The 26,813-nt window shown below is 33.4% G+C and overlaps 1 protein-coding gene and 1 long non-coding RNA gene across 7 annotated transcripts in view; one reads left to right on the top strand and one right to left on the bottom strand.

Annotated features, from left to right (window-relative positions):
- RhoGEF2 (Rho guanine nucleotide exchange factor 2) overlaps positions 1-26,813 on the bottom strand; it is a 54,511-nt gene that overhangs the window by 14,188 nt on the left and 13,510 nt on the right. For 5 of the 6 annotated variants that reach the window (XM_069036479.1, XM_069036477.1, XM_069036478.1 and 2 more), the window contains 11 exons: positions 26,640-26,764; positions 26,389-26,583; positions 25,500-25,985; positions 24,537-24,773; positions 24,234-24,386; positions 23,961-24,173; positions 23,615-23,901; positions 23,377-23,557; positions 23,209-23,320; positions 23,002-23,154; positions 22,885-22,944 (listed from right to left, as the gene is read on the bottom strand). In XM_069036479.1, coding sequence (XP_068892580.1) covers positions 22,885-22,944; positions 23,002-23,154; positions 23,209-23,320; positions 23,377-23,557; positions 23,615-23,901; positions 23,961-24,173; positions 24,234-24,386; positions 24,537-24,773; positions 25,500-25,985; positions 26,389-26,583; positions 26,640-26,764 — 2,202 coding nt within the window. The remainder of the gene's footprint in view (positions 1-22,884; positions 22,945-23,001; positions 23,155-23,208; positions 23,321-23,376; positions 23,558-23,614; positions 23,902-23,960; positions 24,174-24,233; positions 24,387-24,536; positions 24,774-25,499; positions 25,986-26,388; positions 26,584-26,639; positions 26,765-26,813) is intronic. The other variant, XM_069036481.1, reaches the window with a different exon arrangement.
- On the top strand, positions 18,937-21,398 carry LOC138122316 (uncharacterized). Its single transcript, XR_011156430.1, has 2 exons — positions 18,937-19,165; positions 19,429-21,398. It is a non-coding gene; the product is annotated as an uncharacterized lncRNA (long non-coding RNA).

Here is a 26,813-nt window from a genome sequence, read left to right as displayed (position 1 = left end):
ACGCAAAAACTATACCAAAATACATATGTATAAGGTATTTCTAAAACAGACTACAATATCATAACAGGTGACGTAATTTGGATATTAGCATTTGAACTTGAAATTTAAAAAGTAACCGGCACAGTGCGTGCTTTCCACAAATCTTTCTCCAGTCAAAGTTAGGGAACTTCAAAACGGGGCGGGAGCAACGTGATCAAAATATGTACATACTTAGAATAACCTATATCATAGTTCTGACCTGGTACCTTGTGATTTTTTATTTTGTTTCCCAAGGAGAAAGACAAGACGAGCGGCTTGCAATTTTTAAGTCAGTTATGAGCCGTTTAAAGTTGTAAAAATCTTCTTACTCAAGCAAATCAATATGAAAATGATGAGTACTTCCATTGAAAACAAATAAAAAGGTGCCCCAGAAATTAGATTTTGCCTTCATTATCCAAAATACTAACTGATAATTTTCGTGAGATTACATCTACACTTTTAAGGTACATTTTATTAACTTTATTTTATTTTCACATACAACCAGTTTAATATATTATTTGATAACCAATGTTATCTACAAAGCAGTGATGTTTATTGTTATTTTATATGTTCAAATACAACACTCCAGTACCTAATCCTGTAAGCCATACATCAGATTAGCAGATAGTAGGCACTAAAAAAGTAAACATCTGTACAAAGTAACGCATTTTGATGTTTTTAAGAATTTATGTTGCTATACGGCAGTCGTGTTCTCTCCCTTATTTGATATCAAAGAACATTTGCATTTTATTGGTATATTTGTGAATGAATTGGTCGATTTGGAAAACACAAATTTTCTGTATTTTCCCTCTTTCCTACGATTCCAAGAGCCACACCTCTGAACAGATAAAGAGAATTGTAGGTGATATCATTTCGCTTACCACTAGATATTTACATTTCTGTTTATTTTTTGATTTCTTGTCTATCTTTCTCAGTTCAGCTCATTTTATGAATAAGATAAGTATTATATTATTATACTACATATTGGCAAAAGCTTTAAGAATTCTTTTATGTAAAGTACAAAAGGAAAAAATTTCATTCTAAAATCATTTTTGATCAATTTTAACGAAATAGTAGTTTATTTGACGAGTTCTTGTGTAAATTGGGGGTTTTTTAGCACGAATGGGTCAGTTTAAAACGCGAATGAAACGAGCGTTTTAAAGGTCCACGAGTGCCAAAAAAGCCTAATTGACACACAAACGAGTTGAATACAACGTTTTTTTGTTCGACGACTCCCTTAAAGGCTCCAAATCGCTTAAAATCTATAAAATTAGCTTGACGTTTCGTTTTGACAAGTGGTGACATTTATTAAAATCCGTTCACATAGGAGAAAATTCTCAAATTCTGACAGTGTCGAACAAAAAACGTTTATTCAGCACCGTTGTTTACTATATAATTCTTCTCAAATTGTCTAAAAAAGAAGAGATAATTGAAAATTAAAAAAAAAAAGTAAGTACTATTCCGAACCACGGAATCTTGGCCACAACTGACATTTAAGTGACAAATATGTGTGAACTGGTCTTTATTAAATATAACTCAACTTTTGACTCGATAATGCCATTTCCATGGCTTTTTGATGTCACAAGAAAAACTTCAAAGTGATTTTTAATAATTGTCATTTATGACACTAATGGTTGGTTTACATCATTTTTTTAGAAATGTCTAAAAAATGTTGGCCAAGATTCCGTGTCCGAAATAGTACATACATATTTAAATTCAACATTGATAAAATACCGGGTGAGTCAAGTTTTACCGCCCGATCGAAAACACTTCTAACCGATTTATAAATTCTCAAAAAATTCAGGAATGATTGTGTATCGCTGTAGAACATTCTGTTAAAATTCCAATTTTTTTAATGAAACAGCTAAATATTTGGTTTTACATGATTTATTACAATTAAAGTCACTTCCACAAAAGAGGTTGACGTGGGTTGTTTATGGTACCCTTTAGGGACTTAAGAATTACTAGAAAAGTTGTCAACAGATGTTTATTGGCTGTTTACCAACAATGAGGTATTTATTTATGACACTGTAGTTGTAAATCTTGATCATTTTTCCCTGTTAATGTTAAAATTGGAATAATTCAAAAACTAATATGTAATCTTCTTTTGATGCGAATTTCATAAACGTGTTCTTTGAATTAATTGTGAATTACGCGCGTGTACGACAAAAATTTTTTTTTTGCTCAAAATCGATTTTTAAAATTGTATGGCTCTGAGTGATAAGGGAAAATTGATTGCACACATTAGAACCGTTATATCAAGGGAATGTAACTCTAAAGTTTCGTAATTTTTATTAATTTTTTAATAGGGTTTATCGTGCGGGCGGTAAAACTTGCCTCACCCCGTACATACTATTAAATTAAAACTTGACTCACCCGGTATAGTATAGTATAGATGTAGTGATTCTTTTCAAAATAAAGTGCTACGGTACTTGAATAATTAATAACTTTTAATCATGGTTTTCGGTTTAAAAAGAGAATACGTTTTAAAACGAGTTATTTTACATATACTATTGGGGACACGGAAAACTGGGCAGATGTCATTCAGTTGTCGAAATTTGTAAACCATACCTTAGCTACTCATAACCAAGCTTAAGTTAATTTGACAGTTTTTTTTGAAAATATCAATCATAATGACGGTAAAGGTGCATTTACATTGACACTTTTTGAAATGACAATAACAGACTGCCCAGGATTCCATGTACAGTTGGCTTCAAAAAAAAACGGGAAATGAAATTTGACCTAATGTGAATTGGAAATTTAATTTGTCAATTTATGTCAATTTGTGTCTGTTTGACCGTAGTATTTCTGACACATAAGTGCAGTTTTTTAACCTAAATTGTAAAAGGCCGTTTCAAACTATAAAAATTTAATAAAATTTGACAGAACTTTTTCTGACAGTTCCCGTTTTTTTTTGAAGCCAACCGTACATATTTCTTAAATAACAATCAACAGGCTGAACAATAATAACGTACTTACTAGCAAATCTTGAAAGCATGAAGTACATATATTTATAATTGAATTTTAAATCCTTTTAATAAGAGTTTCACAAGATTAAATTGTTTGAAATGGTAATGTAAGAATCCTTCCTTATCAAACCTTCAATTTGCAAATAGATGATTAATGAAATTAAAGCTTAAATAAATTATGACATAATAAATTGATTTCAAATGAATTCCTAATTAATTAATTGATTTTAATTGAATAATTATTCAAATTTTATCACACTGAGAACACGTTTTAGGCAATTTTAAGCACAATAAAAACTATACAAAAAATGAACCAAACACGTAAAAGAGTTATGCGAAAATAGTTTCAAATTAAACTAAAAGATTGTGAACCTACTACATACATAGGTACTTCTTTAAATTTCGTAATTTAAGGTGAATTACATACGAGTATCTACATATTTGGTTGCAAAAGTTACGTTTTTACGTTTTACAACGTGAAACATTTCACAACTTACAGGTCTGATATATTGAGCTAGTGAAAAATGTGGCAAAGAAATATTCTTCTCTTGAGATTTAATTCTGGAGTAAGCATTTCAACACCAATGGTGCAATCAGAGCAACCGAATTCTCATTATAACAACGCCGGCACCAAACTAATGACCTAAAATTTAAAATTAAATATAACATAATTTTTATCGTTATCATTAACGATTATGATCATTTTATGTTACACATTTATTGATAATTATGAAGTCCATAATATTCGAATAACTCAGCTTTCTTAGTTACTTATAATAAGTTAGTTACTCATAATAATACATTAGTTACGCGCTCATAATACGTTAGATACAATGATACGATAAAGCTTGAAATATAACTCGAATATTATGGGATTTAAACAACGCTCGGACGTTGTGCAGGTGACTCGGCTAATCGCCTCGTCACCTGGCAACATCCTCGCATATTATAAATCCCATAATATTCTCGTTATATTAATAGCTATTAAACAATATTAATGTTTTAATTACATATACAGGGCAAGTCACATAAGGTTTATTTCTGAATTTATTTTGTACGCAACCATGAATACTAATTACGTTGACCACTTGATACCATTTATAATGTGATTTTATTTAGTAATCCACGTAGGTATGTAATTTGGCTAAAAATGTCAAAATGACAGTTGATGAATTTAATTTTTGATTTCATTAATCAGAACAGGAAAACGTCATTGTGACATTTTTAGCCAAATTACATACCTACGTTGATTACTAAATTAAATCACATTATAAATGGTATCAAGTAGCCAGCGTCATTAGTATTTTTGGTTGCGTACAAAATAAATTCGGAAACAACCCTTATGTGACTTGCCCTGTACATAATGTATTTTCAATTTAAAAAGATTTTATTAAATTTAAAGAAAAGTCTCCATTGATTTACAGTGACATAAAAACAAACGTAGTTTCGATGTTACAATAAAATTCAGAAATTTTCTACAAAATATGCAAAATATTAAGGCTTAATTATTACATCACTTAAATTCAACTTGACAGTATGTAGATATAGGTATTAAATTATTACATTATAATGGTAAAAGCAATCTGTCATTAATGCCGCTCACGTCTCTAAAACAAACCACCCTTAATTGAGTGGAAAATTTAATTTTCAGTCCATTTTATCGCATATATTAAACTAATTTGAAACGTGATCACGAAGAGGAAACTGCATTAACTGTAATTTTCACATACGGTTTGAACTCAATTTCCGTTTTTCTATCTGCAAATTTAGTTATTATTTTCATTGTAAAAAATTTTTTTGCTTGATACTTCTTCGAACTTAAAAGGTTTGCAAATTATAATTTTATTTTTAACAACATTGTCGAGTAACTTCTCTTCATCAGCTCACCCTGATAAGCTTTTCACCCAATTATGACTAATCTTGATAAAGGTAACTTCCTTTTGACGTAAACGTGTGGTTTACATGATTACATGTCACAATAACGTTTAAGTCGCACTAGTAACTTTAATTTATCAATGGTAAACAAAAGTTAATGGATGGGTTGTAATCGAGTTTGTTTGCAGTTTTCTCAGTAAAATGCCGAAAGCGATAATTTTGACAAAAATCTACGAAATCAACAACAGCAAAACAAACAAGTCCTTCGGTTTAATAAATTTGAATTGCTCGAGTTACTGTTATCTTATTACATATTTGGATCATGGCTGGTTAATTAGAACTGCAATAGTTGCATTAAAAAAAGATATAAACAGTGCCTGTCGCCCACAAAACATTATAACCGGATGTGGATGTTGTAGTTGGGGGCTATTTTTGGATGCTAGGAAGAACATAACTGTTTGGAATCGATGCAAGAGACGCCAGAGCGGTACGAGGGATGGACCGGGTGGAGGTTTATTATTATGTATGTGTGTTCTGCTAACTATTTCTCTTACGTAAACTCCAACCTGGATACACGTAATCACTAAAAATATAATTTACCAAACTGTACAATGTGCTTGTTTTACACCGTTGCAATAAAAATTGCTACTTAAATAAAATATACACTTTGTAATGTCTTCTAATCGACAGGATATTATTTTAATCTTTTCTCGAAACACGGCAAACACAGCGACTCCTGCTTCCTTCCTTATGAATGAACAACGGTGCAATCAACATTAGCTGACGTCAACAAAGTGTGTCGTCAATGTCGCCACACCTGGTGGCATCATCCACGAACAGCTCTGCCAAGATTCAAAACAAACAATGACTAGCACCTCACAAATGGGGAAAAATGATTTTTAGACGTTTTTGTTTTCTTCGATAAAAGCCACTTTCATATACATACCATGTATCCACACAAAATGTCTTTTTTATTGGGCGCTGTGTAATAAAACAGTCGCAGTTTATATAAAAATGGCCAAATAAATTTTAATATTTAAAGATCAAATGTCTACCTCTAAACGCGTCTTTGACCTATGAAACGACATGACGGTCGTTATTTATTTATGTTAAATTGTATTACAAGCTTTTCAACACATGGTTGCAAATTAAATAATCTCTGATAACTCGTGTCTTACCATGACACAGAATTCGAGAATGTTGCTTACTTTCTCTAAATGACAAATTTCAATTTGAAATTTATTTAAAAAGCTTGAAAATTGTACTAAATGTCGCATAATGTACCATGCCGCAAATATCATCCAATTGCTTGGCTATTTGTTCTGTAAACGGCGATAATAATTGTGGATCTTGCACGTGCTGGGCGGTGCGGAGCTTCGATGAAAGTAACCTTATAACGATTATGCCATTTCTAAATTTATAGTCGTGTTAAATGTTCCGCAAACTATGTTTGCACTTTTCTGCTTTGATACAGATTTGCCAGAGATAATAATTTATTTTCAAAAAAACCAAAAGATCAAACACATTTTCCTCGATCAAAAGGTCCAACGAAAACTACAGAATTGCAATTATTAAAATTTTGAAGGTGGTGGTGATTTTTTAAACAGTAAATGAAACGAGATAAACTTCAAACACCGTTAATATTAATATCGTATCCCACCTCCACCCGGCAATTTTGCCGGAGTACATACACTATTACGGATATTACTATCAAGTAATAGTGCAGTGCTTATCAACATAATTACCGGCGTCTCGCCTCCACATTTTGACTTTTTTGTGTTTTATGTTCTGTGTCAATGTTAAGGAATTTCCTCACGATATGACATGAGTATAATAATATACCTTTTTGAATTTCAACCACCAATGTGTTCTCTAGGTCCAAAATTTTTAAATTTTTAAAAAGAGATTGCCGTACTAATAATGTGTTTATTACGTTGACAATTGGTAATTTCGATTCACAGATTTGTGAAATTACTTTTCGGGACGTATTTCTAAAAGATCTTCACTAGATCTACACATATATGAATACTCACTATACATGTTTACACTTGTACTTGGGGAAAAAGTAAAATCAACACAGCAGATACATTTCTTGTATTAATCTTTGCATTCATTTGTCAACTACCGCTTAAAAGGTGATCTCATTCGGATTACTTATTTTTCACATCCTAATAAAAAAGATACATACAATTGTGGACACAGATTGATTCTCAACTTCTCCCACTATAAGTCATACGTTTCAACAGAAGTGGTAACCAACATAAAGATATTAATCATTTTATAAATAAATTTTGACTGCAATAATACCATTGTCTTGATTTTTTTTCCACAATAGTTAAGAGATGCATTTCTAGAACTTCGTTAATAAAACTTTCATCTAAAAATCGACAATCATCTTTCTAAATGTCGCATCGAACATCATCCCATAATTTAATTTTTAGTTAAAAAAATTCTTACAAATGAACTTTCAAAGTTTGTACATCCATATTTATAAAAGTACTTGCACCGAACGTGGGTACATTATTATTATATTTTATTTTTATCTACTAAAGGTAAACAACCTATACATTTGACAATGGCACTTTTAATAAGAGATTAGATTTAATATTAGTGTTTACAAGCAGGAGTGGGATATGTATTGATCGATTCGTACATACTACGTACAAGAACCAGCGTTGGGATGATATGCTTTAAACATTTTAATTTCATGTTTTACTGTCTTTATTGTGAAAAACAAAACACCATATAATTGTTATCAGTATCAAATACATACATCACATAACACATTGATAATTAATTACAGTTATTAGGTGCATATTTCCTAAGCTGTGAACTACATAAAAAAGTAACCTAAAATAAAATATCCATTTTGTACTTTTTTATATTTACACTAATTATTTTATCTGATGCTGTTAAAGAAAAAGTAATCTTACCCAATTTGGTTCATAAAATTCTTACAACAATTATTAATGAGTTAATGACCTTAACAAATCAAATACCTTGATTGATTTAGGTAAATAAATTATAAATTAAAATGGGCATGGCACAATTTCCTTCCACAATGTCGTTGTTTGAACTGACAATATTTATAAAAGAGAGTGGGCGTATGTTTTTCATATATGTATGTAACAAAAAACACGTTTTCCAAAGCAGATGCAACATTATTTGCATCTGTGCTGGTAAAATTGAATTTATCGAAGGTTACACAATATGCGAAGGCTTGTCTGGTGGTTCTAGATAGTAGATACATTGTACAGTTTGGTTTTTCCTCTAGTTTTCTCGAGTAGTTTACCTTTGTTAAAGTCCATAAGATAAAATTTGAGTGCAAAAAACTTTGATCGCTAATCGACGCTTTCCAGAATACTCCTACTGTTTATTTATATCGTATATACCGATCAAAAGTCAACAATTGTAATTTTGCCAGTCCACGAGCTGGCTGTTACAACGTAAATCTGTCCCGCTGTTATTAGTTCCGCATCTTCCTCCTTATGAGCACGTGAGATGAATTTCATTACTTTTTTGCTTTAATTATGTTTGCTTATAAATATGTACAAAATTGTTTAAAAAAAAAGTTCGTAAACAAATAAAATAAATAAGTCTGGTAATCTATTTAGTTAAGAGTCGTTAAATGTACACATGTTTATTTGAGTTTCCCATTTTCCTGCCTGAGAAAATTTATTGCAATTTTTGTAACACGTTATGTAAAACTCGTTTTATAAAGGAACGAGGATCCTCTGAAAAATTAAATTTTGTTTGCACTGTTATATTAATATCCATCTAATTGGGAAAATATTCACTCGTAAATTTTGTAAAACCACTTACATTAAAATTATCTCTCCGCGAGATTTCCAGGGCGCCTTTCACAGCTTCAAACATTCCGTTTGACTGGCGTACGTGCTATTTATTGTTAAACGAACATTATATGCACTACGCACATGGGACATGAGTTATTTTGGTTCGTTTGGGCCAATCCATACATTCTGGTCAATTATATAAAAGAATTTAAAAATAGCGCATCTAGGGGCATCCCTGCTTTCCAATACCACTTAATCGATCGTACGTAAATCGCATGTCTTTGAAATCCTGTTGAAAGAAGCGAGATGGACTTTCTTCCTTATTTCATTTAATGCACCATCGATTCATCACGCAACGTCATGTTTATTTACCTGAACTAGACGAACCAGAACCCCAAGTTGGCAATTTCAGTAATTTCTTGAAACTGCTGGATCTTTTCAAGCTGCCAGACCTGGACGTGTAATCCTGCGCCTCCATAAAATCAAATTTGGAGCACCCCGCACACTTCACACATCAAGTCATGTCTGGCGACTACTATGCTATTTATCACCTTTCACGATGCGGTTCTTAGTAAGAAAACCATGGTAAAAACTCGGTGATCTCATATGATTAGATAAAAGTAAGAAAACAGTCGGACTGGAAGGTTTGCCGATTGCCGAAATATTATAAAATGATCTATTTATAGTGAAACCCACAGGAAATGCGGAGGTGATACAATCGCTAATTTAACATGTTTAGCAGGACTGTGTTGAAAACTTTGAAAAACGCGCATCGGCACATCAAATGTAGTACGTGAAAACAAACAGAGACAACCCTTCAATGCTCATCTCGTCCGTGCAAAAAACACTCCTGACGAGCCTTCAACAGTGTCGACTTCATAAAATGTGCAAATTTATCATAAAAACCAACACCAACGGTATTTTCTAGCACATTCGTATCCAATTACAAAGCTTATTGCACAAAGACTTTATGTGTCTGTAATTTTTAAACAGTGTGGGTCTAGGCACCATTATTTTCCAACACGGCAGTTAATTGAATAAAGATAACGACCTCAAATACATATATCCAATTATAGGCCAACTGCAATCGATAAATGCCCAAGAACCCAATTCCACTAGAAGTGCAGCCAGCTCGCTTCTACATTTGGTTAGTGCAGCAGCCGACAATTAGGACCGCATCTGCAATTAGGGCCGACAGTCGTCATCACCGACAATTTGATCCTGCCACATTGGCTTTATTGCGGAGCTGCATGCGAAAGAGCCGACAGACGAGTTGTTTTGGAACAGGAAGAATGCATCGCGAACATAACAATGTGATTATCTCGCACTGTCAGGCAGGAAATGTGCGGATTAGAAATCAATTTTTTTCACTTAAAATAACATCGTAGGTCGGAACGTCGATTCAACAGAGGCACTTTCGGTTCATTCGCGGGTCGAATTGGGATCATAACAAACTTAGATGCGCGTATTTCACCACACTAACCTAACCTAAGCAGACACTCAAATAACAGTAGACCGTACGTTTCGTTTTCGTTCCGTCCGCGTGTAATCTGTGACTGTGGACGAGGAGACGGCGCAGGGCCGTGTTGGGCTATGCGCCGATATCTGATTTTCCGAATTGCATAAAACTCAACGTGAGGACCGTTGACAAAGGGCCGTCGTGAAAAAGTTGCTACCTGAGCACCTTCCAGTGATCGCACATTAGTACCGGAACGGTTGCCGCCATCCGTAACTTCCACTAACGTACGTTATCCCCGTTTAAGCAACCGGTGAGAACACGTTAATAAGAGCTGAAGCTGTTTACTTTTTATATTTACCATAACGCCCTAAATGTTTTTTACGCTTAACAATGAACAAATTAGACAATTAGGTACAACTAATTTTTCTCTGGTGCCTTGAAACCATTTCAGATAAATAGGTATTGGCAATGCCTACAAAGTAAGCAGACTACCAATCGTGACATACAATGAAGGCAGTGTTGAAGTAGATTTGGACTTTGAAGCATATGTGACATTAAATAAATTAATATTAAAAGATGATTTCATTTATCCCTGCAAGTATTGATTGACACAGTAGCCGCCTTAAGATTAAACTGGTTTGGGTTAAACGATTGTTGATGAAATGTTATTACTAATTTCTATTTTTAACATTGTTTGTACCATTTGGGTAATATTGTCACTAGAGTCGGTCGATATTTGTACATAATTTATAGCACCTACACTGGTGTATCACTTCTCCGGGTTTTGTACCTATCTCGTAAGAATATAAATAATTAATGGATCATCTTTGAAAGTTCGTTTTGTAACGAACGATAAAACGTCAGCAGACACGATACGTTTCCATTTTCTCATTATTAAAGGATTCCGCTTAAAAGGTAGACCCCTCCTTGATCTCACCCTCCAGTTCTAATAAGCTCGGCATGCTAGCCACATGTAACCCTCTGGTGTCGAAACAGTCGTCTTAGGGTAATATGTACATAAAAAGAACAATGCTGTTGTTTCTGCTGTTATCACGATTTTTTATACTCGTTCACTAAAATGTTATGCATTTCTTGAAAATACCGTAAACAAGGTGTTTCACGAAAACAATTTCAATTTTTATAGGAACAATAACAATTAACGTTATTGTGTTTGAAATTTCATAAATCTCATAGTTTTTCAAATTATTTCACGTAAAATATACGTACAGTCCCGTTACAGTAAAATTAAACCTTTCCACTTTGTTTTGTAAATAATTTTAGAATTCTGAAGGACACATTTTTTTTTTTAATAGCATACATACAGTGAGTTTTTTTAAGACTGGCAAAAAGGGTTTTACATACATGCTAATTTTTCAACCCCCTGTTAACTTTTATTTTTGTGAAAATTACAAAGCCTAGCGCTGTTTTTAAATTAAACATTAATATTATCTAGTCATTTACTTCATTTTGTGATACTTAAATGGTTGTAATAGACAGTTTACATACAAACAAAATATTATTGGCAAAAATCCAAAAAATTGTCTGAATATTACTTTAATAAGGATAGATTCATTATTCATGTAATAATAAGGTTCTTTACTTCAATAAAATTTAAATAAAATTTTCAAAATCGCCTCCATAGGCAGTTAAGCAAATACACAATCAATTACATATCAAAATTACAAATGTCAGGTGAAATTTTAGCCTACTGAAAATTTAAAATTGAACCAAACGGAATTCAAAAAACGTCTTTTTGCTAGCTTATTCCTTACTTCTGGTTATTAAATTGAAATTTTTTCAATACATTATCATATCCCATAACTTTACTACAAACCTGGGATGAATATTTTCATGAGGACAAAAGTTAACAGGGGGTTGAAAAATTAGCATATAAAACCCTATGGCCAGTCTTAAAAAAACTCACTGTATATGAATTGGGAACAATATACAAGGTCTATCAGAATTGGTGGACCAAAATAATACGGTGAATTCATCATGTTCTGGCAATAATAGGAAAAATGTTCAAAAAAATCTATCTTAAATAGTGATTAGGAAAGAAGCAATTTAAACTGACCAATCCTGTTGTTAATGTTAAGTTAACTATAAATTATAATTGATTTCATATAAATGTTCATCAAGTGAGTTGTGCATTTGTAAAAGCACCTTTAATTTAGTTACATTACAAAAGTCACATTTATGAAGGTCATGTCCAATAAATCTTTACTTGGTAAAAATACAAAGACAAAAACAAATAAGAATTACTTTAATTTAATCAGTAAAGAGACGTAACATTGCTTTTGAAATCAGGAATGTTAAAATGGACAAAAACTGAAAAATTAGTCAAATCTGGTTCGCGCAGAGCAAGCAACTTTGAAAGTCAAAGTCACTAGCTTTAGCTTTACTACCAACAGAAAATCAGATTTTCATGGCTTGCTTAGATGCACATTTATATGAAATTGAGTATAGTATTCCTGATTAATTTGTAACTATGGACGCATTTCAAATGATGCATTATGCATTGTTGGGTATCTGCATTGTTTGTGCAAAAACGGATGTTTTTATGAATGATGTATTTGACATAAAAACTTTTGACCATACAAACGACAGTTTATTTAAGAGAGTAGTACCAAAAGACACTAAACTGAATACTCCTGAGGAGCAACTGTGGCACTCTCATCATAAGACAAGCATATCAGAATATTGTGAAGAAGTAAACATTAAGCGTTTTTAATGACTTTTGTAATTGTCAGAAATAATTTCAAATAATTTATTATGACATAATATCGGGCGTTCAAATGAAATCCTGGGCTGAGTAGGCGTAGGAAAAATTAAACCGTTTAGAACAGTGTAAAGTTTGAATTTCCCGCCGTTTGACATTTGTTTATGTTTAATCGGGACATAATTGAACATGTTTGTTTTCAGCAAAGGGTGCCCTTAGATATTTGCTTCGGGAATAGGAATCGTTACGTTATTCTATTTTTGATGTAAAACATTGCAAAGAAAGAAAAAAAAAGAAAAATTTTTGGCTCTAAATTTTAGATTAGCTGTCAACATGCTCCAATTAATCTACGCTTTCCAACGCCTTCCCAGCCCAGGATTTCATCTGAACGGGCGATATTCAATTATTATGTCTTTGCAACAATCAAATTTGTTTCCATAGTTACTAATATAATTTTTTAAGGTAATTTTATATCTACACGCGATTGGTCAATGAAAAACGTTTTTATTTTAAAATCCAATGAGGATGGTTTAAAAAAAAATATTTTTCCTATTATTGCCAGAAGATGATAATTTCACCGTATTATTTTGGTCCACGAGTTCTGATAGACTCTGTATGTATGTATTAAAATTTTTGTCAGCAAGTACTCTGCTTTAACCCCCTGCCTGTAGGACCTTTTTGAAGACTGCATTGATGAATCTCTTCTCGGGTGCTAGGATCATAGGGCTGCTCTGGAACAGGCCACGTGAAACTGAGCGAGAAGCACCTCAAGTCAATCCCTGTCAACTTCAGTGATCATCGCTGTGACTTTTTAATAATAGTCCGAGCAAAGCAGACTTTGAGTTGAGGGCCAACTGCGGTCTCTTAAACTCAAAGAGGTCGATCCCCCTGGCCTGGCCTGAATAACATTTTTATGGGGGGATTTTACACGCAGCCTGGTGCCAAGATCGGCAGGAATTTTTTCAATTTCCTTCGGATTCGGGATACTCTTCACTTCCTATTTTGAACATGTGGTTTTTGGTTTACAAAAAGGTCCTGTGCGCCAAAATAAGGGGGTTGGACTGAAGTACTTGCTGACTTTTAATATTTGTATTTATTGTCCTAAATTCCAAGTCGACGAAATCAAGACCAAAGAGCTTATATTGAACGCAAAAACCTGATCTGACCTGACTTGACCTCTCATCCCTATTCATGAAAATTGTAGTTGTCATGGTATTTTTTTTCTCTTAGTCGTTGGTCAAAACACCTAATAACATTCACACTGGGATGCCTTCCGTTACGAAAACGCATGGTGTATGTCTGTGCACATAAATGCAGTAAAACTCATTTTGAAAACAGCTCTTGCGCGTTAACGAAAGGTCAAAACAAAACAAAAATTCTTGTGTTCCACGATTAGCCTAAATTTTGTACCTTCTTTGGTGTCCGTCCTTTTTGGTACACCTGATCTATCTTTAATATTTGATCTGAAAACCGAGTAAGTCAAGTTTTACCGGCCGAGCAAAAACAACCACTTCTAATAGATTTTAAAGTCTCAACATATTCAGGAATGATTGTGTATCGCTGTAGAACATTCTGTAAAAATTTCAAATTAAAAAAAAAAAAACAGGTAAAGCCCTCGTCGGAAAATAGTCAATTTTGACTTAAATTGTAAATCATTTTACAATAGGATAGAAATTACCATAAGTAATTCCATTATACCCTCTAATTTTATTGCCCCTTTGTTGTGCAGTACTGTCTCAAGGAAGGGCAAACAACAGGTAAACTAACAACCCCTCCTTATTTATGGTAGTTATAAGACAATTTTCTCTCCTATTGTAAAATGATTTACAATTTAAGTCAAAATTGACTACTTTTCGACTAGGACTTTAAATATTTCATTTTAATTCAATAACCGGTATATTAATTTACATCATTTTTCACTGAGAGTCCTTTCAAACATTTAGGAAAAATTTGGTGTCATTGAAATCATGAAAACATCACCAGTTTTTGAAATAAATGGAATTTGATATTAAAGTGCAAAATTTAGCTATGAATTGGGCGGTCACTTCCACAAAAGAGGTCGACATAGGTTGTTTATGGTACCCTTTATGGACCTAAGAATTATGTACTAGAAAAGTTCTAACAGATGTTTGTTAGCTTTTTACCCCAACAATGAGGTATTTATTTATGACACTAGTTGTAAATCTTGGTCATGTTTCGCTGTTAATATTAAAATTGGATGCGAATTTCATAAATATGTTCTTTGAATTAATTGTGAATTATGAGCGTGTACGGAAATAGTAGATTACGTTACGAGTTCAGAAAAGTGGAAGTTTACTAGACCGGTAAACTCGAGTTCATAAATGACATATAAGTCTAGTAAAACCAGTTTTCTGACGAGGAGCGTATACATACTATTTTTTCGCATTTTAAGAATATTAAAATTTGTTCGTAAAAAAGTTGAATATTACTCAAAATCGTACAGTAACGCTTGTTATGCTGTCAAGTGTAGTGTACGATTTTGAGTACAGTAATATGGTTCATTAGTCATTACTGTTCAAAATGCGAAGAAAAAAATTTTTTTTGCTCAAAATCAATTTTTTAAATTTTATGGCTCTGAATGAAGTGATACGGAAAAATTGATTACACACGTTTGAAGCCTTATATCAAGGGAACGTAACCCTAAAATTTTGTAGTTTTTACAAATTTTTTAATACTTAGGGTTTATCGTGCGGGCGGTAAAACTTACCTCACCCCGTACATACTATTAAATTAATTTTTTATTAAACAAAAATCTTAATTTTTATAATAAAGTCTTTGTCTAGTTTAAATTCATATTTGAAAATCTTTGTTTTAGAACTTTTAGAGTGATTTCAATTTTTTATTTAACTAAGTAACTCAAATAATTTTTGGCAATATTATTTATTGCTGTTTTGATAGAATCTTATGTCATTAAAGCTAGGTGTGCACTGACGATTAAAAAATTGCGTGTTTAACAAATTGCTTCACCACAAAGGCGGTCATAGTTTTCCCGAGCACGCACTGGCGATTAAATATGTAGTTGACGTGGATTTCACTGAAATTTTATGTGATTCTGTCCTTATCCGTTCTGTTTCATTTCTTGAAGGTGTGACATCATTTTAATTACACCAACAAATTTCTAATGCAATTTTTTCCACTTTCTCTTTAGATGTTTGTAATAATATTCTTTCAATATAGTGCGGTATAATTTGGATCGTTTTTGTTTTATTTTGTATAAGTAATTCAAAATTTATAAACATTACTTTAAGGACTAAACAAGAAAATTTAATAAATGCAGTAAAATAATGAAAAAAACTCGGTCTGCAGCAATCAAACAGTTGCTCGAGTTCTGTTGAAGTAAGCAAGGGACTAAAAGCCTTAAAAATGAACCATGTGAAATTTAAAGTTATTTCAAATAAAAAATTGTTCACCTGACCAAAAAAAAAACCAAAAAATATATCTGACCTGACCTGACCTGACCAAAAAAAAAAAAACAAAAAATGCAGCTATGCACCTAGCTCAGTTAAATTGAAAATTATGTAAGTAGTACAGTTGCGGAATGAAAATTTCGGGCAGTATTGTCAATGTCATGATATAAACTCTAAAACAACCTTTACGTTAATAACCTTAGTTTTTACTCTTGTCACGTTTTTGTCTTTTTGGGATTCATAAAATTGTCATTTGTGGCATAGGAACGATAGGCAACATATCAAAGCGGTGATTTAATTACACTGAACTGAAATCTCAAAATTCAAAATTGATGTGACTGACACAGAAAAGTTTAATTTTTGAATGTCAGTCATGATGACAGTAGAAGGCGCTTTAGAGAGATTTTGTTGAAGTGACAGAAAAATACAGCGTGATCAAAAAGGACTGTTTGAGTTGGCAGTACTGATTTTTACTTTTAAATGGTATAACTAGAGTAACTTCCGGTTGTTGACGGCTTCACACTGACAGTTGACAGTTCAAGTTGTTTGTTACCGTTGATTTTTATACATAAAGTTGACTCAAGTTGCAAAAAACCACTTTGCATTTGCAACAGCACTTTTATGGCATTAGAGGTCGATTTCAAGTTGAGTTGCAACTTGTATTGTCATGGTAACGGCCAAAATTGCAAGTTTGAGAAAGATGACGCATATTAGTAATTAATGTGTAGGACAAAGATAGCTACACATTTGCGCTGCATCACTTATTTGTCACCCTGACTTGAAATCGTTGAAATTACTTTAAAACTGTACTTATATGGAAAATATTCAACCCAAACTATGATTTTTCTGGTCCCTTTGTGCCTTTATTTGGTTCAAAAATATGAGAAAAATGCTGTTGCAAATGACAAGTGGTTTTTTGCAACTTAAGTCAACTATACATACATAACCTACAATTTTGTCGCTGTTGATTTCCCGTCAAATAACTGTCAAAAGACGTATCCGTTGCAGTATTGCAAACAGCCGAATAACAAAATGCTCTTAATTGTGTTGCCAACTTAAACAGTCATTTTTGATCACCCGGAAGTGCCCGAAATTTTAATTCCGCACTGACGGACAAAAAAATTGTCGCCAAAATGTCTGTCATTTTTTTTATTATGAAAAACATGCTTGCGAGCCTTCACAATAATATGTCATAGGTGACAAATATTTTAGAAGAAGTTAGAAGTATGATTTACATTAACGAAACATTAAATAAAATGACAGTGCCATCAAATGAATGACGACAGTTTTTTTGTCCGTCAGTGTACATATCTATTTTTTAGTTAGTTTAGAAATTTCCTTTCAATGACATTCTGGGCAGAAAGCTTCACCTAAATAAACTACGCTAATAGTTTCATTTTGACATGAGTTATGAAAGGAAAAGTTTAACGATGAATGAATCAACATGAATCAAATATTCCCGCTTAACTAGATATATCGCAATAGTTGTTAGCAGTATATTATTTAACAAACAGTATCTGATTAATACGAGTGGATATATTAACATTACATATTAATGAAAAGTCGTACTATACAGGATGATTCTGAAATAAGTTTGGAAAAAAAATATGTGGAGTATCCTTCACACAAATTAATTCTGCGTAGGGGTAAAGTCAAAACGAAACATGACATCACGTGGTTTGCGCAGAAGACGAATGTAGATCAGTTGAATTCAGCTTACGTGTATGACAGTGGCGGTCAAAAAAAAAATTCCTTTTGTTTACGCTATACAGGGTGCTAAGGGAATGTTCTGAAGATGAAGATAGTTTTCATTATTCTATTAGAGGTTCTACAACAAAAGTAGATGACCTCGGTGTAGGATTTTTATCATCAGATTCATCAGATGAAGAAAATTGAGTTTTGGTTAAGTTTTTGTCCCTAAACTGACGACTGTATGATACGCCCCTGTCAGCGGTAAATTGGAGAGCGCGCATCCTCAGCTCCGCCCTGTCATGTTTCGTTTTGACTTTAGCTCTAAATGACTTTTGGAGGATGGAAATTACCCTATATTCTTGTATGTTCAACGCCTATGAATAGGGAAAATTTGTTCACTTCATTAGCAACCATTGGTACATCAACTCCACAATAAAATCGTAGGTGCAAGCACACTGCTTTGTAAATGTTTCTATCGAAAGAAATAAAATCACGTTTGTGACTGACGGGCACCTTTGATAATAAATGAAATTTATTATTTACCTTCAACCATTTGTATCTCAAAAACGTAAAAACTTTTATAAGAAATTTTTTTTGTCTATTACTTCTCATTATCACCAAATACCGATTTTTTTTCCAAACTTATTTCAGAATCACCCTGCATACATTAAAATAATCTTGTTTTCCCAATCAAGTTGTCTGGTTTACCCTTGAAACTTTATCTATCTGTTCAATTGCTAGCCAATTATTAAAAAACACAGAACAAACGATTCATCCGCAACTCTGTTTTGGGCAAAAATATATCATATGTATTAGACAAAATTTGCCGAGTAAGGGGTAGATTCACGAAACTAAGATAATTTGCAAATCGTTAATTAAACGGCAACTTCAACAATATCAGTTGTCATGGTTTCGAATTTGCAATGTCTTATCGAGCCTTACCGGGTTTCGTGAATGACCCCCTAAGTAAATAGTAGATAAATCCTTCTTCAGATAAGAATAATAGATAGATAAGTAAGTACACACTAAGACTAAGTCAATTTAGTAGCAAATAAAAGGTGTAGTGTTTGAAACCAGGACAGATAAGACAATATAAATTCTCCAGGACAGGTAAGAGAATATAAATTCTCATCAGTAACTTTGTTTTATCTACATTTAGTATAAACCTGAAGACAGCAACTTAATTAATTGAAACCGTTGACTGGAAAAAAGTAGGTAGTTATGTTAGGAATATTAAAATAATAGTGACTCAAGTTGCAAAAAACCACTTGTCATTTGCAACAGCATTTTTTCGATATTTTTGAACAAAATAAAGGCACAAAGAGACCAGAAAATCATAGTTTGGATTGAATATTTTGCATATAAGTACAGTTTTAAAGTAATTTCAAATGACTAATGCCATAAAAATGCTGTTGCAAAGGCAAAGTGGTTTTTTGCAACTTGACTCAACTTTATGTATTCTTTGAATTTTCAGATCAAATATTAAAGATATATCGGGTGTGTCTAAAAGGCCGGACACCAAAGAAGGTACACAATTTAGTGTAATCATTGAACATGAAGATTTTTTTTTGCTTTTGGGCTTTCGTTAACGCGCAAGAGCTTTTGGAAGTTGCAACCTGTAAAACTAAATGATCCTGTTATGTATTGATGTGGGAACATAATTGTATGTGTCAACTCTCAAAGGGCCCTCAAGAGATATACAAAAATTCCTTTCACCAATACCAATATGATAAAATTCGGTGTGGGAGAGTAGTTTCCGAACGCGGCAACATTGCTAATATCATTGAAGCGAAAAAAAAAACACCAAAATGAGTTTTTTCTAATTTGCTGTTTTAACAAAGCTCTTAGCGTTAATAAGTCATTAAAACATCTGAAATCGACGAACTTTTTTCAGTTGGTGACATACTAGTTCAGTCAGTAGGGGATTATGCCTTACAAAAGGTGGGGTAGTAATGATTTTGAAATATGTTGTTTGAGTAGTGACCCGGATCAAAAAAAGGTTTCGACCTTTGGGGGCGGTGAGCGCGACCCGCCGTCTTGAATGAAAGGTACAAAAACAAGTTTTCACAGAATCACCCGATAACCGTTCATTATATGAGAAAAATGTTACCGACATTTTTACTCCAAAAAAACGTCAAATTTTATTATTAGTAAATTTTGTAAATGATCAAATCAAATATTTTGTGTAATAAATAACTATTAATAATTGAATTTATCAATAATATTAGTACTAGCGTATTTGAAAGTTTAATTGGGAAAGTGATACATACGAGGATTAACTAAAAAAACATACCTACTACAATTTTGATTTTTTTTTTTATTGTATTACTTAATAAAATTTGATTTAACATTTGTTTATACCTGCTCTCGACCATATTTACTCCAAAACACGTTAACAATGCGATGAAACTTGAAATGTTCATACTAATTACGCTAGTAGGTGCTAATAATTTAATTGATAAATTCAACTATGTATTTATTAAATATAATTATTAATAGTATACTACAATACTGTACTAAAACTGTAATATAATACATACATTATTACACAAAATATTTGGTTTGATGGTTTGCAAAATTTACCAACAATAAAGTTTGATGTTTTTTGAGTAAAAATTTCGTTAAATTCGACTGGATCTCAGTCCCTATTAAAGTTACAAGAAAAGTATAAATACAAAAAAGTTGCCAAATTTTATCGTTTACAATTTTTATTTGAACATTTTTCTCATATAAGGAACGGTTGTTGAGTTATTCTGAGATGTTAGTGTTTTTTTGCACTTTTCATTCAAGATGGCGGCTCGCGCTCACCGCCCCACGGTCGAAAACTTGTATTTTTCATCAGGCTCACTACTCAAACAACATATTTTAATAGTGTGTAGTTTATTTGACGAGTTCTTGTGTAAATTGGGGTTTTTTGGTGCAAGTGGGTCAGTTTAAAACGCGAGTGAAACGAGCGTTTTTTAAAGGCCCACGAGTGCCAAAAAAGCCCAATTAACACACGAACGAGTTGAATAATTTTACTTTAAATGTTAACTTTGAAATAAAAGTGTCACCAACTGTCACAAAATTCCCCAAATTATCAAAATAGATTTTATTTGTAAAAAACATGTAAATATGCAAATTAGAAAAAGTATCATACAAAAATTTGTTTTATAAAACTTAAGTGCACTCGTCATTTACAGGCACTCTCCTGCCTGCGGCAGACGTGTTGCACATCTGACTCGTGTCTTAAAATATCAAGTTTTATAAAACTCATGTTTTAATATACTATGACCGCAGATGAATATTATATGTATTTAGCTCTTTGTATCGCAGAAAATAATGCGGCATTTAGCTGCACGGACATACACTATGCGTTTTCCTAGCTGAAGGCACGCCAGTGTGAATGTCATGAGGAGTTTTGACCAACGACTGAGAGAAAATAAAATGTAACCACAACAGCTACATACATTTTTATTAATTACCTATTGCGTTGCTGCCATTTTCATTTTCACTTTCTGAGAGTTTTTTTTTTTTAACTGAAAGCTGCAGAAGAGTTTTTGGTACAAAATCGGGGCTCTATGCTATGTCCGTCCTTATTGAGACACCCAATATTTATCAGCACTACATCAATTGCATTATGGAACTGCAGGGTTTTTGATTAGAAAAACTTGTTTACTTGCAAGATAACTAAAAACAATAGTCATCCATTGCTAACAACGAAATACAGAAAAACTAGTGCAATTTCAAAAGATAATTCATCAAAATGATGGGTTCATTAACCGTGCAATTATAATTTCCTCGTTAGACGTGTCATTTAAAGTGCACGGATCGCTAGAATAATATAGAACTTAATCCTAAAATCTAAAAATACAATATTTATTCATAATCTATTTTTATGCGCCATAAAAATTTGATGCTTCAATAAAAATATATTTTTTGAGTAAATGATAAATAAATTTATACATTGTGTACAGTAAGTACTTACATCTTAAAAACAAACATTAGAAGTCTTAAACTTAATAAAATATGGTTGAAGCAATATTTATACGTACCATATAATCGAAATAATTTAGGATTTTACTGTGCCATGAATTGTAACTCACGTCTGAATTTATCAACATTGCCTATAAAATAACCATTACTGACATCTGTAATTCTCTCAGTCGGTATCTCGGGGTTTTCAACAGTCCACATAAATATTTTCAGTCGAAGATAGATAAATTGTTTAAAATGCACAAAAAGTGCACGAAAATGCAAAAACACAATGAATTCCTTTTTGTGTAGAGCACATAATTTTAAAACAAACTATGAGTTTTCTTCTGCGTTGAATAATAAAATAGTCATGTTACTTACCTAAAAAATCAATATAAATGATTTAATTTCGAGAAACTATCAGTTGATAACTAACTACTAAATTGTAAGTACTTCTCTTTCATCTATCTTATGAAACAGAATATGAAAGCTAATCAATATTTTCAAAAATAATGAGAATATCGTCAATTGGATTAGAATCGTACATGTCTCAGTTTCGTTTATTCTTTAGTTTAACTTTTATCAGAAGAACATCATATAAAAAAAAGTGGACAACAATTACCTCAAGGTCAAGGTGGTCGTAAGGAAATACTGTAGAATAAAAAGTTCTAAAACTACCGTTCCAGGCTTTTGCTAATACCGCCTTAATTTTTGTAGTTGGCAGGTCAAAAAACTTTTTAGTTTTTGTGTTTTTCGCGTTATCGCACCCATTTTACAACAGAAGACTGCACATGGCACGACATGTACATATTCTTTAATATTGCTACATCAACCGCAAATCGATCACTCCATGGACTTAAAACTACTTTTCTACAGAATACCCAACAGTTCCCATTTCGCAATTTTAGACTACTCACCGCAAATGCCAAACATGCAAATTAAACATCTTAATTCGATTATATAAATCTCAACTTACCGCTTTCACATTGTTCCATGCTGTTATCCTTTTCTTCTGCCTGCCTCTTTTCCCTCTCCACTAAAACATCACACCGACATTAATAAAGTTCAAATCACAATCTTTGATGGAACTTACTCATTATGAAATGTGAACTATGTTTGCGCCTGTTATCCAGTTCATGTCTAATGCGTATAAATTTTCCTATGCCGCGATCCTTTTTATTGATTGGGCCTGGACAAGTATCATCATATAATTTGACGCACAGACGGTGAAGGTTAATCAGACACACTAAAATGTGTTTGTTCATTTTTTTATTATTACTAGAATAATTACAAATTTTACCAGAGCACTGATATCCTTGGGGTCCTATGCCATAAATAATATGATGGCAGTGGTTACAAGCTATCACTGTATAATATTGTTGTGCGACATATTGATGTCCTTGAATATTTAACTGAAAAATCAATACCGTCAGATATTCGATCAACCTTTAAGCAAAATTTAACAAACCTTTCGTGAATATTTTCCTATAAATTTTGTACGAAATGACTTTTCTTTGCTTACAAACGTTGGACAACGATCAATGGTATGAGAAGGCGGCCGGATACCAAATAATCGAGTCAGTACTGTTGTGAGAGCGGCGGCTGTGTAATACCGTTTTGGGTCATAATTTTCTTTTTCAATTTCTTCCCTGCAAACATGATGAAAAGAAATATAAAGAATATGGATTCGCATCTTCATCACTTACAAAAACGGTTCCAATTTTTCTAAAAATAAGCTCTCATACAGCTTGGTTTCTTTGGTCTTGTCGTGGTAAACATCTAAAAGGACTTGATCCGGTGGCCCAAATATTGTACCCAAACCTGCAGTGCGTTTCTGTTGAAAATCAACAAGAAGTTTGGTTAAGTCTTCTTTGGCTCGAGAACGCGCCTTCCAGAAAATTTTTCGAAGAATTTCCTCTTTATCAAATTCGCGAGTCAGTACGTCATCGATTTCGCGTGCAATATTCTCGTCTACATTTCCCAGTCGAAGAGGCTGCATTGAGAGGTTGCAAATTAGAACGGCGTACAGAACAGATTCTCACATCTACTTACCGCCCCAGGAACAAGAAAACAGGAGTGTATTTCGAAAGCCCATTTTCTCATTTCCTTGGCGTTTCCTTCCTTATACAAATCGGTGAGCAAATAAAATAAAAGACTGTTTGGGTCTGAATTTGAGAGAATATAATTCATGAACACAGCCAAGTGTGGCAAATGCTCCCAAAGCCTGGCCAACGATTTGAAATGACCATGATCTTCTAATTGACTCTGTCCAAAAGAAAACTCTTGATCCTTCTACCCTACTTTACACAACTATTTTTATCTTACCAATTCGTTGTCTGATATTTCATCATCCTCCATGCTTATAATTGGCTGTTGTGTGGTCTGTGGGGTAGCGGCGTGTATCGGCGAACTGTTTGCCAAAATTCGATTGGTTCCCCGGAAGGGCGAAACATCAGGAGAGGAACAGTCACCGATAGTCTGCAATAACAATAAAATACTTGTAACAAAAAATCTGTCTATTCAAAACCTTCAACGTCCAGTTAAAACCAAACTGAAACATTATTTGTGATGGTATGGCTCTTTTGCCGTTTCAGTTATACCATTGTTATTAAAAAATTCGGCATTTACCTCATCAAACATGTTGTCGCCACTTTCTGTACTACTGTAAGGTCTTCTTCTTGAAGACGGAGGGCTTGGATAAGGCGGAGGGGGCGTTCCGGGAGGAGTATCGGCATTATCCCATCCTTCCTGTCTAAGATCATTCATGCTTTCGGAAGCGGTCATTTTTCTCGACGCATCCGCTGCGGATAGCGCTGATAGAGATTCAGGACTAGATTTGGTGCGATGATGTGTTGGGTTTGGCGACTGCAATTAATTTGAAAAAGAGGTGAACATACCTGACTAGCAACATTCTTTTTTAAATCAGAGGCTTGAAAACTGTTAAATATAATACGTAAAGCAACTCAACAGTTGGTGGTTTTAACTTAATCTGAGGACATCAGAAACTCAAGTTATGTCTTTATTTAGTTATCTTAACATTAGTTTGCATTAGAAAGTAAATAAGTAAATCACTTCATGATAATGATTTCATAAAATTGTGCAGAAAATTTGACCAAAATAATTATGTATTACAACAGAAAAACGAAATTAGCGTTACCCTTTATAAGTTCCCAGAGGAATAGGTGAGTTAATTAACTGAGTGGTATCATAAACGTAATTCAACGTCTTGCTGTGACTGCACACAATGCAACTGTAACTACTGTAAAATTATTGTCGATACTATAAGCAGAAGAAAAACTTTTCTAATAAAGTTGTCGGAATATACAGTGACTTTAAATGAATTTTCAAATCTTGACAGGCGATTAGCTAACAGTGTAAAATAATGAACGCCAGTGCAAAGAGAGGTAGGAGCTTTTTAAGTGCTACAAAAACAATACTGTACACAACGTATATATACACATAAACCAAATAAAAGTACTTTTAGAACAACAGTTGGCTGTTAGGAAACGTTGCAAAAAGCGTAAAGCGAACGAGTGTAGAGCTGAAATTAGGTTTAAAAAAAACAATTGATTAAAAAGGCATGTTACTTACATAATCATTAACTAACGTCGCGCAGGTTGCCACTAAAGGGTACGACATTTGTTTGTTTATGGAGTTAACAGCGTCCGGTTCGTTACCAATAATGGGTGCGGAAAGAGGAACTCTAGGAGGCAAGGGAGGAGGCTGGTCTGAGTAAAGAGGATTATCAACTAGACGTGCATCCTCCGAATTCATGTGGAACTTCATTCTAGGTGGACGACGGGCGGCCGCCTCTTCGCCTTCAACCTGTCGTACATTGGCATTTATTTCGTTGTTAAGAAAAGCGTTAGTTTCGAGAATTTTGCCATTCAAATATGGAAGATGTCGATTATTTAACGTGTCCACCGTGGACGGTCGCTGGTTTCTCTTCGGCAACGGTGGCGGAGATTGGAGCTCCGAATTGCCATTTGGCGAAGAGACAGTCGAAGGCACTCTATTCTTGCGAGGTAAGGAAGTTGACAAGGGATTAACGGGGGAATTTGAGGGTGGAGGAGAATGCTGTAAGAAAGAAACAGTAAAGCATTGTTAGTCCAGTGTCCGAGGCAGGTTATGACAACTACTCGTGTTTCCAATGCTATGTGAATAGATTACATTTTTAGAATAAGAGTTACTAGTTAGTAAGGACCATAGTCACAGAAACATGAGTAACTTGTCCATCATGAAAATTAGACAATCACCAGTGCGACTAGCAGCTCCTCGTCTCTCGCATCTAAAAGAAAAGGCGACATCTAGAGAGCCTTTGCAACACAATTTAACAATCTGCGGGTGTTGGAGAGCCGCCGTTGCCCACCAACAAATATCGATTAAGCCAACCACAACGCAAAGAAATATGTATGTACATCTATACATGTTACTCGCGATAACTGTACAAACTGTAAGAATTCAAAAAAACATAACGTACCTCGTTTTGGCTGCGAAGAAGCATCGCTTGAAGCGTTTGTAAATTTTTTTCTGTTTTCGTTAATTCGGAATACTTCTTCTCGTCAGGACAAGATGCCAATTGACTTCGTAACAAATCAATGTATCGCCGTTCTTTTTCGATCATCAGTCTATAGTGTTGCTCTTTTTCTAATTGAAGCTGATATTGCTTCTCGTGCTAAAAAAAATATATTTCCATAGAAAAAAATTGCTTTCGAGCGAGGGTGCACTCACATCAACTGGTTGTGGTCCTGTAATTCTGGACGGAGTAGTGAGCGGTCGATTATGTACACTAGGAGAACCCATGACTTTTTGAGTTCCAGTTCTTTGCTGAACAGTTAACACAACTTGCGAAGATGCTGCCCACAAAATTACACAATCATTAATCTGCACAATATCAGTCAATCA

The sequence above is a fragment of the Tenebrio molitor genome, chromosome 1, assembly GCF_963966145.1.
Source record: "Tenebrio molitor chromosome 1, icTenMoli1.1, whole genome shotgun sequence".
Classification (NCBI taxonomy): Eukaryota; Metazoa; Arthropoda; class Insecta; order Coleoptera; family Tenebrionidae; genus Tenebrio; species Tenebrio molitor.
This window is presented reverse-complemented; position numbering and strand designations above follow the sequence as displayed.